The 14690-nt window shown below is 46.4% G+C and overlaps 1 protein-coding gene across 17 annotated transcripts in view; it reads right to left on the minus strand.

The window, feature by feature from the left end:
* The window catches only part of LOC101925094 (cyclic AMP-dependent transcription factor ATF-7), a 130366-nt gene that overhangs the window by 34155 nt on the left and 81521 nt on the right, over positions 1-14690 (minus strand). For all 17 annotated transcript variants that reach the window (XR_012420303.1, XR_012420304.1, XR_012420302.1 and 14 more), the window contains one exon: positions 5841-5959. Coding sequence is in view for 13 of the 17 variants with exons in the window: in XM_074006995.1 (XP_073863096.1) it covers positions 5841-5959 (119 nt within the window). In the remaining 4 variants the exon portion in view is untranslated. The remainder of the gene's footprint in view (positions 1-5840; positions 5960-14690) is intronic.

Raw genomic sequence — 14690 nt, forward strand, 5'->3', positions numbered from 1 at the left:
AATCTGCTACTGGATGTATCAGGCAGATAAGGGTTTTGGGGTAACAAAGAAAAGAAAGGCTGATCATCTGATTGGTGAAATAAATGAGTCTTAGGAGCAAGACTGGAGAAAACCAGGAAGGAAAGAGAGCACTTTCCTGGCAGTGATGCAATCACCTCACAGAACTGTGGAGCTGTAAATGGCCTTGTAGGGAACAATAAACCATCTGAGATAATGGCCTTGACACTGTACCAAGACAGGAGCATTGGCATTGCAGTTCAGTTTCATAACAAAGTGGATCCTTTGTTCTATCTATTCCATATTCCAGGCTTCTTGGTGAAGCAACTGCTTGTTTCAAGATCTTCCCTTGCCACCTTAACCCTCAGAAACCTTCTTGATAGCTAGCTGAGTAAATTAAAGACAATGTGGTATCTACTACATTAGAGATGGTAGTAGTGGTTCTTTTTCCCCAGTCTGAGGAGGGTGAGCAACAGCAAAGGTGGCTTCATTTCTGCCTCATTTTTTCTACATTGCTAAGATGTCAGGTCCAATTTAGCTAATTCTGAGATCTCTTAAGTCAGAGATTAGTGGGAAGGAGAAGGCTCTAAGTAAATACAACCATAGATTTGAAATCCTCTAGGGCATCTCCTAGCAAAGCTGTGGTTCAGGAAAGTTCTGCTTCTGGAGACTCTTCCACCAAGCCTGTACTTCTCATTAAGGGGACGTAGGCTGGGCGTGGTGGCTCAAGCCTGTAATCCCAGCACTTTGGGAGGCCGAGACGGGCGGATCACAAGGTCAGGAGATCGAGACCATCCTGGCTAACACGGTGAAACCCCGTCTCTACTAAAAAATACAAAAAACTAGCCGGGCGAGGTGCCGGGCGCCTGTGGTCCCAGCTACTCCGGAGGCTGAGGCAGGAGAATGGCGTAAACCTGGGAAGCGGAGCTTGCAGTGAGCTGAGATCCGGCCACTGCACTCCAGCCTGGGCGACAGAGCCAGACTCAGTCTCAAAAAAAAAAAAAAAAAAAAAAAAGGGGAAGTAAAGACCACTCCTGTACAGGCCGGAGGAAACACCAAGGAATGCCCAGTGAGGAAAGGGCTGACTAACTATGAACTAGTCTCCTGGAAGTGTCAACTGAGCTAAAATGGCAATGAAAAAGACTTGAAGCTTTTTATGGGATGCTAATTTTCTTGAATTTGCCTACAATAAATTGGGTATAAAATCCCTCATAGGCCAAGCGTGGTGGCTCATGCCTGTAATCTCAACACTTTGGGAGGTCAAGGTGGGAGGATCACCTGAGGCCAGAAATTCTAGATCAGCCTGGGCAACATAGCAAAACCCTCTTGCCAGGTGTGGTGGCTCATACCTGTAATCTTAGCACTTTGGGAATTCGAGGTGCGAGGATAGCTTGAGCCCAGGAGTTTGAGACCAGCCTGGGCAACATAGTGAGACCCTGTTTCTATGAAATAAATTAGTCAGGCATGGTGGTATGTGCCTGTAGTCCCACCTACTTGGGAGGCTGAGGTGAGAGAACTGCTTAAGCTCAAGAGGTGGAGGCTGCAGTGAGCCATGATTCTACCACTGCACTCTAGCCTAGGAGACGGAGCAAGATCCTGTCAATGAATGAATGAAAAAGAATGATGAGAAGACTGTGGCTACTTCTGCCATTTGAAAGTAGAACTATAAGACCAGGTATGGTGGCTCACGCTTGTGATCTCAGCACCTTAGGAAGCTGAGACTGGTGGATCTCTTGAGCCCTGGAGTTCAAGACCAGTGTGGGCAACAATGCAAAACCTTGTCTCTAAAAATAAATACAAAAATTAGCTGGGTGTGGTGGTGCCTGTAGTCCCAGTTACTCCAGGAACTGAGGTGGGAGGATCATTTGAGCCTGGGAGTTTGAGGTTGCAAGCACCACTGCACTCTAACCTGGGCAACAGAGTGAGGCTCTGTCTCAAAAAAAAAAAGAGAAAAAAGAGGCCAGGCGCAGTGGCTCATGCTTGTAATCCCAGCACTTTGGGAGGCTGAGGTGGGTGGATCATGAGGTCAAGAGTTCAAGACCAGCCAGGCCAACATGGTGAAACCCTGTCTCTACTAAAAATACAAAAATTAGCCAGGTATGGTGGCACGGACCTGTAGTCCCAGCTACTTAGGAGGCTGAGGCAGGATAATCACTTGAACTCAGGAGGCAGAGGTTGCAGTGAGCCATCACGATTGCGCCACTGCACTCCCCCTGGATGACAGAGGCAGACTCCGTCTCAAAAAGAAGAAAAAAAGAAAGAAAAAGTAGAACTACAAATATATGCTACTGAGTTTCCCCGCTGTATTAATTTATTTAAAGACACGGTCTGGGCCAGGCGCGGTGGCTCATGCCTGTAATCCCAGCACTTTAGGAGGCTGAGGTGGACAGATTGCTTGAGCTCAGGAGTTGGAGACCAGCCTGGGCAATATGGCAAAATCCCAACTCTACTAAAAATACAAAAAAATTAGCCAGGCGTAGTGGCATGCATCTGTAATCCCAGGTACTTGGGAGGCTGAGGCAGGAGAATCGCTTGAACCTGTGAGGTGGAAGTTGCAGAGCCGAGACTGCGCCACTGCACTCCAGCTGGAGTAACAGAGGGAGACTCTGTTTCAAAAAATAAAAAAATAAAATAAAATAAAATAAAGACAGGGTGTTGTTTCACTGCCTAGGCTGGAGTGCAGTGGTTCAATCATGGCTAACTGCAGCCTTGACCTCCCTAGGCTCAGCCTCCCAAGTAGCCGGGATCATAGGTGTGTGCTACCACACTCAGCTGGTTTTTAAATTTTTTGTAGAGATAGGTCTCACCATGCTGCCCAGGCTGGTGTCGAACTCCTGAGTTCCAGCAATCCTCCTGTTGTGGCCTCCCTAAGCACTGGGATCACAGGTATGAACCACCATGCCTCGTGCAGCCCACTTTCTGTTAGTTTGAGGGAGACAGCATAAAAAGAAACTCATAGAAATCCATGGAACTTGGAAATAACTCCAGTGATAAAGACACTATCTTGCTTTCTTACCACTTAAACTGGATGGAAAAGTCATGTGTAACTATCTAGATTTACCTGTTATGCCCTCTTAGAAGGAAAGAGCTCCCGGGGAACTTCTTCTTAAATACAGGGAAAAATAAAAGCAGTTCCAGCTATTCTATATTCTGATAGGATCCCATGCCTCACTATACCATGCAATTGTGAGGTTAATGTGTTTATATATATGTTTTGGGATAGAGATATTGGAATCTTTTATGATTCCAGAAAATCAGGAACACAGATTTGATTTTAAAAATAGTGATCGCCGGGCGCGGTGGCTCACGCCTGTAATCCCAGCACTTTGGGAGGCCGAGGCGGGTGGATCACGAGGTCAGGAGATCGAGACCATCCTGGCTAACACGGTGAAACCCCGTCTCTACTGAAAATACAAAAAATTAGCTGGGCGTGGTGGCAGGCGCCTATAGTCCCAGCTACTCGGGAGTCTGAGGCAGGAGAATGGTGTGAACCCAGGAGGTGGAGCTTGGGGTAAGCCGAGATCACGCCACTGCACTCCAGCCTGGGCGACAGAGCAAGACTCCGTCTCAAAAAAATAAAATAAAATAGTGACCAATAACCTAGAATTCTAATTCTAAAGTAAAATTTGATCTTTGCATTTTTCTTTTTCCTCCAAGCCCCTTATTCCATGGGAACTATCTCCCTTCAACTCTGCTTCTTCGAGTATTTCCTCTGGTCTTCCAAACTAAGGGATTCTCTAGGGATCTGGACTATATAAAGGCTAAAATCAGAGAATCATAGTGCCTCAGGATTAGAAGGGATTCCAGCATTTTAATCCCCTCTACAATATCTCTACTAAGTGGCCTACATATAATTGAACATGTTTTGTGAGAGCTTCCACCTAGTGGTCCTACTTCTACCTTTGGGCCACATGGAATAAATGTAATCCCTCTTTTAATGAATACTCTTGAAGACTGCAATTTGTTCACACTGAATCTCTTTTCCAACCAAAATTTCCTCAATTTCTTTCTTTCTTTGTTTTTGAGACAAAGTCTCACTCTGTCGCCCAGGCTGGAGTGCAGTGGCACGATCTCGACTCACTGCAACCTCCGCCTCCCGGGTTCAAGCAATTCTCCTGTCTCAGCCCCCTGAGTAGCTGTGATTACAGGCGTGTGCCACCATGCCTGGATAAATTTTGTATTTTTAGTAGAGACGGGGTTTCACCATGTTGGTCAGGCTGGTCTTGAACTCCTGACCTTGTGATCCGCTTGCCTTAGTCTCCCAAAGTGCTGGGATTACGGCCATGAGCCACTGCGCTGGCCCATTTGTTTTTTTAAGAGATAGGGTCTCCAGACCAGGCGCAGTGGCTCACACCTGTAATCCCAGCCCTTTGGGAGGCCAAGGTGGGCAGATCATGAGGTCAGGAGATTGAGACCATCCTGGCTAATACGGTGAAACCCCGTCTCTACTAAAAATACAAAAAAATTATCTGGGTGTGGTGGTGGGTTCCCACAGTCCCAGCTACTCGAGAGGCTGAGGCAGGAGAATGGCGTGAACCTGGGAGGTGGACCTTGCAGTGAGCTGAGATCGCGCCACTGCACTCCAGCCTGGGCAACAAAGCAAGACTCTGTCTCAAAAAAAAAAAAAAAAAAAAAAATTTGGCCGGGCGCGGTGGCTCAAGCCTGTAATCCCAGCACTTTGGGAGGCCGAGACGGGCGGATCACGAGGTCAGGAGATCGAGACCATCCTGGCTAACACGGTGAAACCCCGTCTCTACTAAAAAATACAAAAAACTAGCCGGGCGAGGTGGCGGGCGCCTGTAGTCCCAGCTACTCGGGAGGCTGAGGCAGGAGAATGGCGTAAACCCGGAGGCGGAGCTTGCAGTGAGCTGAGATCCGGCCACTGCACTCCAGCCTGGGCGGCAGAGCGAGACTCCGTCTCAAAAAAAAAAAAAAAAAAAAAAAAAAAAAAAAATTTATATATACACACACACACACACACACATAGGGTCTCACTCTGTCACCCAGGCTGGAGCACAGTAGTGCAATCATAGCTCACCGCAGCCTTGATCTCCTGGGTTCAAGCAGTCTTCCTGCTTTAGTCTCCCAAGTAGCTAGGACTACAGGCATGCACCACCATGCCTGATGAATCTTTAAAACTGTTTTTGTAAACATGGAGGTCCTGCTATTGCCAAGGCTGGTCTTGAACTCCTGAAACTCTGGCCTCCCAAAGTGCTGGGATTACAGGCATGAGCCAATGTACTTGGCCACTCGATTTCTTTAAAAGTTCCTAAAGTGACATAGTTTCTAGTTCTTTCACCGTCCTGGTTGATCTCCTTTGAAAGACAGTGAGAACATCCTTATCTTTAATACTTTGAATAATAGTAGAAAGCTACTTAAACGCAAAAACCACATATACTGAAACAAAGAAGAGTGGAAATTTGATAAACGTTTATTGACTTGCTGATTCAAAAAAACAGTGCAGCTGAGAAGTCTGATCAGCTCAGGAAAGAGTGGGATTTGGCAACGAATATGTTATCTAACAAAATCTGAGTAATTTATCACCTTTTAACATCTTCAACATATTTATAATATAAATATTTTTTTAAAAACAGATTATTAAACTAATACTCCCCTGGAAGAACAAGAGGACTAATTTTCGGTGACAACAGACTTCTGCTGATCCATCATCTGGAACTCCTAAAGACCTGAATGGCTGACTGGGATTAGTGACTACTATCTGGTTTTACTCTACTAAGCCCATGATTTTGTGTTTTAACCAATTAAGAACATTATCCAAAGCACAATGAAAATAGCCTAGGTCTGAATACCACCAGTTTTTTGGCAACAGTCCTGCTTCTTGCCTTTTTCTCATCCTCATCTGCAGCTTTCTTGAATTCATGTTCAAAGGAGCTAGCTAGTTCATTGAAGAGTCCCACCTCCTCACAGTTCTTCAGGAATCTAGTTGGAGTAGGAGTTTGATCTGTAGACATGAAAGAAAAGGAAACTGTTTTAATTTTGATCTGAAATTAAAACTTGATATTAAATAGTATATAGATAATGCATTTGTACTTTTTGATTTGGAGATAGAGTCTTTGTGTTAGGGCAAATTTGCTTTAATGGAACTCTAGTAGGTGAAGGCTGGTGCTAGGCCACCAGAGGGTGTCTGTGTTGTGTTGCCTCAAAGCCAGCAGGGGGAAGACAGAACAGCGTTTTGTTGTGTGACTATCCATGTACCCACTTTTCTCTCAGTGCTAGTTTTACCTCGTTTACCTCCAACCAAACCAAACTACCCACACAGGTGACACAGTTTTGTGAAACCTCTAGATTTGAAAACTAAGTATAGTTAAGCAATGTTTTCTTTTGTAAACTTACTCCCTGCTAGCTAGGTCTGAAGTGAGCAGAAAAAGCAGATGGATGTTAAAATCTGATGAGAAGAAACTGAGGATCAGATGGTTGAGTTTGCTGACTAAAGCTACCAAGTAAGAAATAGTGCCTTGTCTTTCAGTGGTCACTGAGGTAATAATGGTCTGTTACCTTCTGAAGGATTCCAGGCAAATCTAGGGGCTGAGGAGTAAGACAGCAAGATCATGAGCTGGAGAAGGAAACTGCAAACAATAGACCTAATTTCACAGAGACCTAGGCCCAGAGCAAGTTCCCGAAACCAGGATATTTGGATTTAGTTTTGCCAGCCAAAATATGCCCACAGGGGCTGCACGAATCTCTCCTCAACACTGTGCCTCTGCCCTTGGGAAGAGAAAGGCTCTTGGTAAACCATTGGAACTTTTTAAGCAACCTGAATTTTACATTTGAGCTTCTCCCTCCCAATCCTGCTTCTTTAGACCTGAATCTTGTTCACGGATCCTAACTCTATTACGATGGCTTTCCTTGGCATGCTACTTCAGGGATTCATCTTATACCCTAAACCACTAGAATGAATGACAAAAATAGAGAACAATGTTTAAATGATACTTTAAGGAGTGAGACCTGGGGTTAAAATCACCCTTTCTTGGCCGGGCGCAGTGGCTCACGCCTGTAATCCCAGTACTTTGGGAGGCTGAGACGGGTGTATCACTTGACGTCAGGTGTTTGAGACAAGCCTGGCCAACATGGTGAAACTCCGTCTCTACAAAAAATACAAAAATTAGGTGGGCATGGTGGCAGGCTCCTGTAGTCCCAGCTACTCAGGAGGCCGAGGCAGGAGAATCCCTTGAACCCAGGAGGTGGAGGCTGCAGTGAGCCGAGATTACTGCCACTGCACTCCAGCCTGGGCAACAGAGTGAGACTCTGTCTCAAAACAAACAAACAAACAAAATACAAAAAAAAAAAAACCACACCCCTTCCAGCCTGATCAGTTGAAAATAGTATAGTGGGACTTTCCATGGAAACAGCACAGGGGTCAGGCGCGGTGGCTCACGCCTGTAATCCCAGCACTTTGGGAGGCCGAGGCGGGCGGATCACAAGGTCAGGAGATCGAGACCATGGTGAAACCCTGTCTCTACTAAAAATACAAAAAATTAGCCGGGCGTGGTGGCGGGCGCCTGTAGTCCCAGCTACTCGGGAGACTGAGGCAGGAGAATGGCGTGAACCAGGGAGGCAGAGCTTGCGGTGAGCCAAGATCCCTCCACTGCACTCCAGCCTGGGTGACAGAGCGAGACTCCGTCTCAAAAAAAAAAAAAAAAAAAAAAAAAAAAGGAAATAGCACGATTTTTATAAAAAATTTAAACAAAACCTCTTCTGAATCAGAGTGTTTGGAAAAGTTACCACTACTTCTCAAAATAGTTTTAAAAGGTTCTCTGGCAGCTTTGGTTGGCTAATGATAAAGCCACTTTCCCTCCATCCCTGGGTGAGTAGAAGTAATATCATCCTTTATGCTTAGAGAGTACTTTAATAAGGGCATACCCAAAATCACAACTCAAGTGGAACAGGAGGGGGCAGCTAAGGGCATGGCTACGGCAGAGGAGGGACTTTCAGACCTTTGATATGAGGCTCAAACAAACTTCTCCTGCGCCCTGCTGTTCAGGCTCATTTCTGGTTTTTTAAAGGCTCCCCTGTGTCAAATCTAATTCCTCACTTTGCAGGTGGCCTCTAACTTTCAAATGGCTCTGGTTTGTGAACAAACAGACTGAAAATGTATCAGAGAACCCTGAACCTGCTCTAACGAATCCTAAAAAAAAATCAGTAAGTTTTTGTTTTGTTTTGCTTTGACACAGAGTTTCCCTCTTGATGCCCAGGCTGGAGTGCAATGGCGCTATCTCAGCTCACTGCAACCTCCGCCTCACCGCAACCTCTGCCTCCCGGGTTCAAGGGATCCTCCTGATCCAGCTTCCCGAGTAGCTGAGATTACAGGCACGCACCACTATGCCCAGCTAATTTTGTATTTTTAGTAGAGACGGGGTTTCTCCATGTTGGTCAGGCTGGTCTCGAACTCTCGACCTCAGGTGATCCACTTGCCTCAGCCTCCCAAAGTGCTGGGATTACAGGCATGAGTCACCGCGCCTAGCCAAAAAAATCAGTAAGTTTTTACTGAATACTTTCTATATGTTTTGGTGCTACATGCATACACTTGTGTATATGTTTGGGGGAGGGAAGGGATAGGAATATAGGAGTATTGCTCAGATTTAAGAGATGGCTCTTAGGCTGGGGGCAGTGGCTAAGGCCTGCAATCCCGGCACTTTGGAAGGCCAAGGCAGGTAGATCCCCTCTTGAGCTCAGGAGTTCAAGACCAGCCTGGGCAACATGGTGAAACTCCATCTCTACAAAAAATACAAAAATCGGCTTGGTGCGGTGGCTCACACCTGGTTCAAGACCAGCCTGGGCAACATGGTGAAACTCCATCTCTACAAAAAATACAAAAATCGGCTTGGTGTGGTGGATCACACTATAGCGTAATCCCAACGCTATAGGAGGCCAAGGCGAGTGGATCACCTGAGGTTGGGAGTTTGAGACCAACCTGACCGACATGGAGAAACCCTGTCTCTACTAACACCACAAAATTAGCCAGGCATGGTGGTGCATGCCTATAATCCCGGCTACTTGGGAGGGTGAGGCAGGAGAATTGCTTAAACCTGGGAGGCAGATGTTGCGGTGAGCCGAGATTGCACCACTGAACTCCAGCTTGGGCAACAAGAGTGAAACTCCGTCTCAAAACAAAAAAAAAGAAAAAAGAAAAAAAAAACACAACAAAAATTAACCAGTGTGGTGGTGCATGCCTGTGATCCTAGTTTTTTCAGAGACTGGCTTAAGCCTGGGAGGCAGAGGTTGCAGTAAGCCAAGATTGTGCCACTGCAGTCCACCATAGTGACAGAACCAGAACCTGCCTTAAAAAAAAAAAAAAAAAAAAAAAAGAGAGAAAAAAGAAAACATGGCTTTTGGCTGTAGAAAATTAAGATGATGTTTTCTTTTCTTTCCCAGGCTGGAGTGCAGTGGTGTGATCTTGGCTCACTGCAACCTCCACCTCCCCATGTTCATGTGATTCTCCTGCCTCAGCCTCCCAAGTAGCTGGGATTACAGGTGCATGCCACCATGCCCAGCCAATTTTTTGTATTTTTAGTAGAGACAGGGTTTCACCACATTGGCCAGGCTGGTCTCAAATTCCTGACCTCATGTGATCCACCTGCCTCGGCCTCCCAAAGTGCTGGGATTACAGGCATGAGCCACCGCACCCGGCCTCTTTTTCTTTTTTTGAGACAAGATCTCACTTTGCCACCCAGGTTGGAGAGCAGTGGCACGATCTCGGCTCACTGCAGCCTCCGCCTCCCAGGCTCAAGTGATCCTCCCACCACAGCCTCCTGAGTAGCTGGGACTACAGGTATGCGCCATCATGCCTAACTAATTTTTGTATTTTTTGTAGAGATGGGGTTTCACTATGTTGCCCAGGCTGGCTTTTTTTTTTTTTTTTTTTTTTTTTGAGACAGAGTCTTGCTTTGTTGCCCAGGCTGGAGTGCAGTGGCGTGATCTCCGTTCACTGCAAGCTCCGCCTCCCAGGTTCACGCCATTCTCCTGCCTCAGCCTCCTGAGTAGCTGGGACTACAGGTACCTGCCCCATGCCTGGCTAATTTTTTGTATTTTTAGTAGAGACAGGATTTCACTGTGTTAGCCATGATGGTCTCAATCTCCTGACCTCATGATCCACCTGCCTCGGCCTCCCACAGTGCTGGGATTACAGGCGTGAGCCACCGCACCCAGCCTTCTTTTTTTTTTTATGGAGACAGAGTCTCAGACTGTCACCTAGTCTAGATGCAGTGGTACAATTTTGGCTCACTGCAACCTCCGCCTCCTGGGATCAAGTGATTCTCCTGCCTCAGCCTCCCAAGTATCTGGGATTACAGGTGTGCACCACCAGGCCCGGCTAATTTTTGTATTTTTAGTAGAGATGGGGTTTTATCATGTTGACCAGGATGGTCTTGAACTCCTGACCTCAAGTGATCCGCCCACCTCAGCCTCCCAAAGTGCTGGGATTACAGGTGTGAGCCACCATACTTGCCCATTTTCTTTTTTTCTTTTAAGAGACAGTCTTGCTCTGTCATCCAGGAGTGCAATGGCATGATCATAACTCACTGAAACCTTGAACTCCTGGGCTCAAGCAATCTTTCTGTCTCAGCCTCCCAAGTAGCTAGGACTACAGGTGTGCACCACCATGCTCGGCTAATTTTATGTATGTATATATGATATATTTATTTTTAGATACAGAGTCTCACTCTGTTACCCAGGCTGGAGTGCAGTGGTATGATCATAGCTATGTATGTATGTATGTATTTTTATTTTTTATTTTTTATTTTTTTTTTGAGACAGAGTCTCGCTCTGTTGCCCAGGCTGGAGTGCAGTGGCGCAATCTCGGCTCACTACAAGCTCCGCCTCCCGGGTTCACGCCATTCTCCGGCCTCAGCCTCCCGAGTAGCTGGGACTACAGGCGCCCGCCACTGCGCCCGGCTAATTTTTTCTATTTTTAGTAGAGACAGGGTTTCACCATGGTCTCGATCTCCTGACCTTGTGATCCGCCCGCCTCGGCCTTCCAAAGTGCTGGGATTACAGGCGTGAGCCACCACGCCCGGCCGTATGTATGTATTTTTAAATACAGGGTCTCACTCTGTCGTCACCCAGGCTGAAGGCAGTGGCACAATCATAGCTCACTGCAGCCTTGAACTCCTGAATGCAAGTGATCTCCTACCTCAGCCTCCTGAGTAGCTGGGAGTACAGGCAAGTGCCACCATGCCTAGCTATGTTTTTTTGGTAGAGAGGGGGCCTCATTGTGTTGCCCAGGATGCTCTCTGACTCCTGGCCTCAAGCAATCCTCCTGCTTCTGCCTCCCCAAATGCTGGGATTGCAGGCGTGAGCCACTGTGCCTAGCCTGAGGCTAATTTTTAAAAGTTTTCGTTAAGATGGATCTCATGTTGCCCAGGGCTGGCCTTGAACTCCTGGCCTCAAGCAATCCTCTTACCTGTGCCTCCCAAAGCACTGGGATTACAGGTGTGAGCCACTGTGTCACTAGGCCCCAGAGAACGTTTTCTTTTTTCTTCTTTCTTTATTCTTTTTTAGAAACAAGGTCTCCATTTGTCACCCAGGTTGGAATGCAGTGGCATGATCATAGCTCACTGTAACCTTGAACTCCTGGGTTCAAGTGATTCTCCTGCCTCAGACTCCCAAGTAGCTGGGACTACATGCACATGCCACCACACCTGGCTAATTTTAAATTTTTTTATAGAGATGGGATCTTGCTATGTTGCCCAGGCTGGCCTCTAACTCCTGGGCTCAAGTGATCCTCCCACCTGGGCCTCTCAAAGTACTGGGATTATAGGTGTCAGCCACAGTGCTCAGTTGAGAATGCTTTCTAGTTGAGGAAATAAAACTAATATATGTGGAAAGCACCATAGTGTACAAAAATAAGTACTTGGCTGGGCATGGTGGCTCACGCCTCCCTGCACTTTGGAAGGCTGAGGCAAGAGGGCTGCCTGAGGCGAGGAGTTCAAGACCAACTTGGGGAACAAAGCTAGAACCTATCTTTACAAAAAATAAAATAATTAGCTGGGTGTGGTGGTGCACATCTGTAGTCCCAGCTACTGGGGAGGGTGAGGTGGGAAGATGGCTTGAGTCCAAGAGTTTGAGGCTGCAGTGAGCTATGATTGTGCCACTGCACTCCAGCTTGAGCAACAGAGTCTCTGTCTCCAAAAAATACCCACCAAAATGGCCGGGCACGGTGGCTCATGCCTGTAATCCCAGCACCCTGGGAGGCTGAGGCGGGCAGATCATGAGGTCAGAAGATCAAGACCATCCTGGCTAACACAGTGAAACCCCGTCTCTACTAAAAATACAGAAAAATTAGCTGGGAGGGGTGGCGGACACCTGTAGTCCCAGCTACTCGGGAGGTTGAGGCAGAAGAATGGCATGAACCTGGGAAGCGGAGCTTGCAGTGAGCTGAGATCACACCACTACACTCGAGCCTGAGCGACAGAGCGAGACTCCGTCTCAAAAAAAAAGAAAAAAAAATACCCCCCAAAACAAAAAAACAAATTAAAACTTGGGTGAATGCCATGGTGCTAGGTTATGAAGAGCCTGAAAATCCAGGTATAAATGGCCCTTTCTTTCTTTCTTTTCTTTTCTTTTTTTTTGAGACAGAATTTTGCTCTTCTTGCCCAGGCTGGAGTACAATGGCACAATCTCAGCTCACTGCAACCTCTGCCTCCTGAATTCAAGCGATTCTCCTTCTTCGGCCTCCCAAGTATCTGGGATTACAACAGGCGTGCACCACCATGCCTGGTTAATTTTGTATTTTTTTGTTTTTGTTTTTTTGAGATGGAGTCTTGCTCTGTTGTCCAGGCTGGAGTGCAGTGGTGTGATCTCAGCTTACTGCAACCTTTGCCTCCTGGGTTCAAGCGATACTCCTGCCTCAGCCTGCCGAGTAGCTAGGACTACAGGTGCCTGCCACCACGTCTGGCTAATTTTTGTATTTTTAGTAGAGACGGGGTTTCACTATGTTGGCCAGGCTTGTCTCGAACTCCTGATCTTGTGATCTGCCTGCCTCAGCTTCCCAAAGTGCTGGAATTATGGGCGTGATCCACCATGCCCACCTAATTTTATATTTTTAGTAGAGATGGGGTTTCACCATGTTAGTCAGACTGGTCTCGAACTCCTGACCTCAGGTGATCCACTTGCGTCAGCCTTCTAAAGTGCTGAAATTACAGGTGTGAGCCACCACGTCCAGGCTTAAGTAGGTTTAAAGAGAAAAGGGCCCAGGGCGGTGGCTCACGCCTGTTATCCCAGCACTTTGGGAGGCCGAGGCAGGTGGATCATTCGAGGTCAGGAGTTCAAGACCAGCCTGGCCAACATGGTGAAACCCCGTCTCTATTAAAAATACAAAAATTAGCCGAGCGGTAGTGGCATGTGCTTATAATCCCAGCTACTCAGGAGACAGAGGCAGGAGAATTGCTTGAGCCTGGGAAGGGGAGGTTGCAGTGAGCCAAGATCACACCACTGTACCCTAGTCTGGGCGACAGAGTGAGACCCCCATCTCAATAAATAAATAAATAAATAAATAAATAATATAAATAAAGAGAAAATAGGAAAATAATGATAGATTTTTGACTTGACTAGAAGAGTAGAATTTGACTGGCTTTTCAATAGTATATATGCAACATGGATTAGAATGAGAGACCAATCGGCCGGGCGCGGTGGCTCACGCCTGTAATCCCAGCACTTTGGGAGGCCGAGGCAGGCGAATCACAAGGTCAGGAGATCGAGACCACGGTGAAACCCTGTCTCTACTAAAAATACAAAAAATGAGCCGGGCGAGGTGGCGGGCACCTGTAGTCCCAGCTACTCGGGAGGCTGGGGCAGGAGAATGGCGTGAACCCAGGAGGCGGAGCTTGCAGTGAGCCAGGATCGCGCCACTGCACTCCAGCTTGGGCGACAGAGCAAGACTCCGTCTCAAAAAAAAAAAAAAAAAAAGAATGAGAGACTAATCAAGGAGGCCAGCTAGGAGACTTTAGAGGAATCCAAGCATAAAGAAGGTGATGGTAGGGAGAATAGGAAGGAATAGAATAGAAAGAATTTGAAGAATAAAACAACTCAAGATTTTGAGATACTAATGAATAACAAAGGAGAAGGAGCTGGTTTAGGAGACAAGGAGGTTAAGTTCAGTCACTGACATAAAGACTTGAAAGACAGCCAAGTAAAAATGTTCACATAAGGGGTTGGGATACATATGACACACCAGGTCTTAAGTGGAGATGTGAGAATTACCAGCATAGATATATGATAGCTGAAGTCATGTGCAACAAGATAAGCATTCCAGAACTGAAAGCAAATAGTAACAGGAGAACACGTTTTCTCCTTGAGACTATCCTGGAGCGACTTCTCTTACCACCCCTGGAGACTTGGTGTAGACCCTTCCACCCATTTGGAATAACCTCTCCAACTTTATAACCTTGCCCCAAATTTACCTCTCAAATAAACTTCTTCTGATTAATTCTACTTAACATTAGCTCATTTAGTATTCATATTGTTTGTAGTATTCACTTATACTTGTCTGTAAATACAATTTTTTTTATGAATATATGCCCTGAATTAATTATGTCTTACCTATATGTATACCCTATCCACTATTCCCTAAGATTTCCCCCAGGTTTCCCTTTTGTTTTTAGAGACAGGGTCTTGCTTTGTGGTCTAGGCCAGAGTGCAGTAGCATGGTCATAGCACACTATAACCTCAAACTCCTG

Source organism: Macaca fascicularis, chromosome 11 (assembly GCF_037993035.2).
Source record: "Macaca fascicularis isolate 582-1 chromosome 11, T2T-MFA8v1.1".
Classification (NCBI taxonomy): domain Eukaryota; kingdom Metazoa; phylum Chordata; class Mammalia; order Primates; family Cercopithecidae; genus Macaca; species Macaca fascicularis.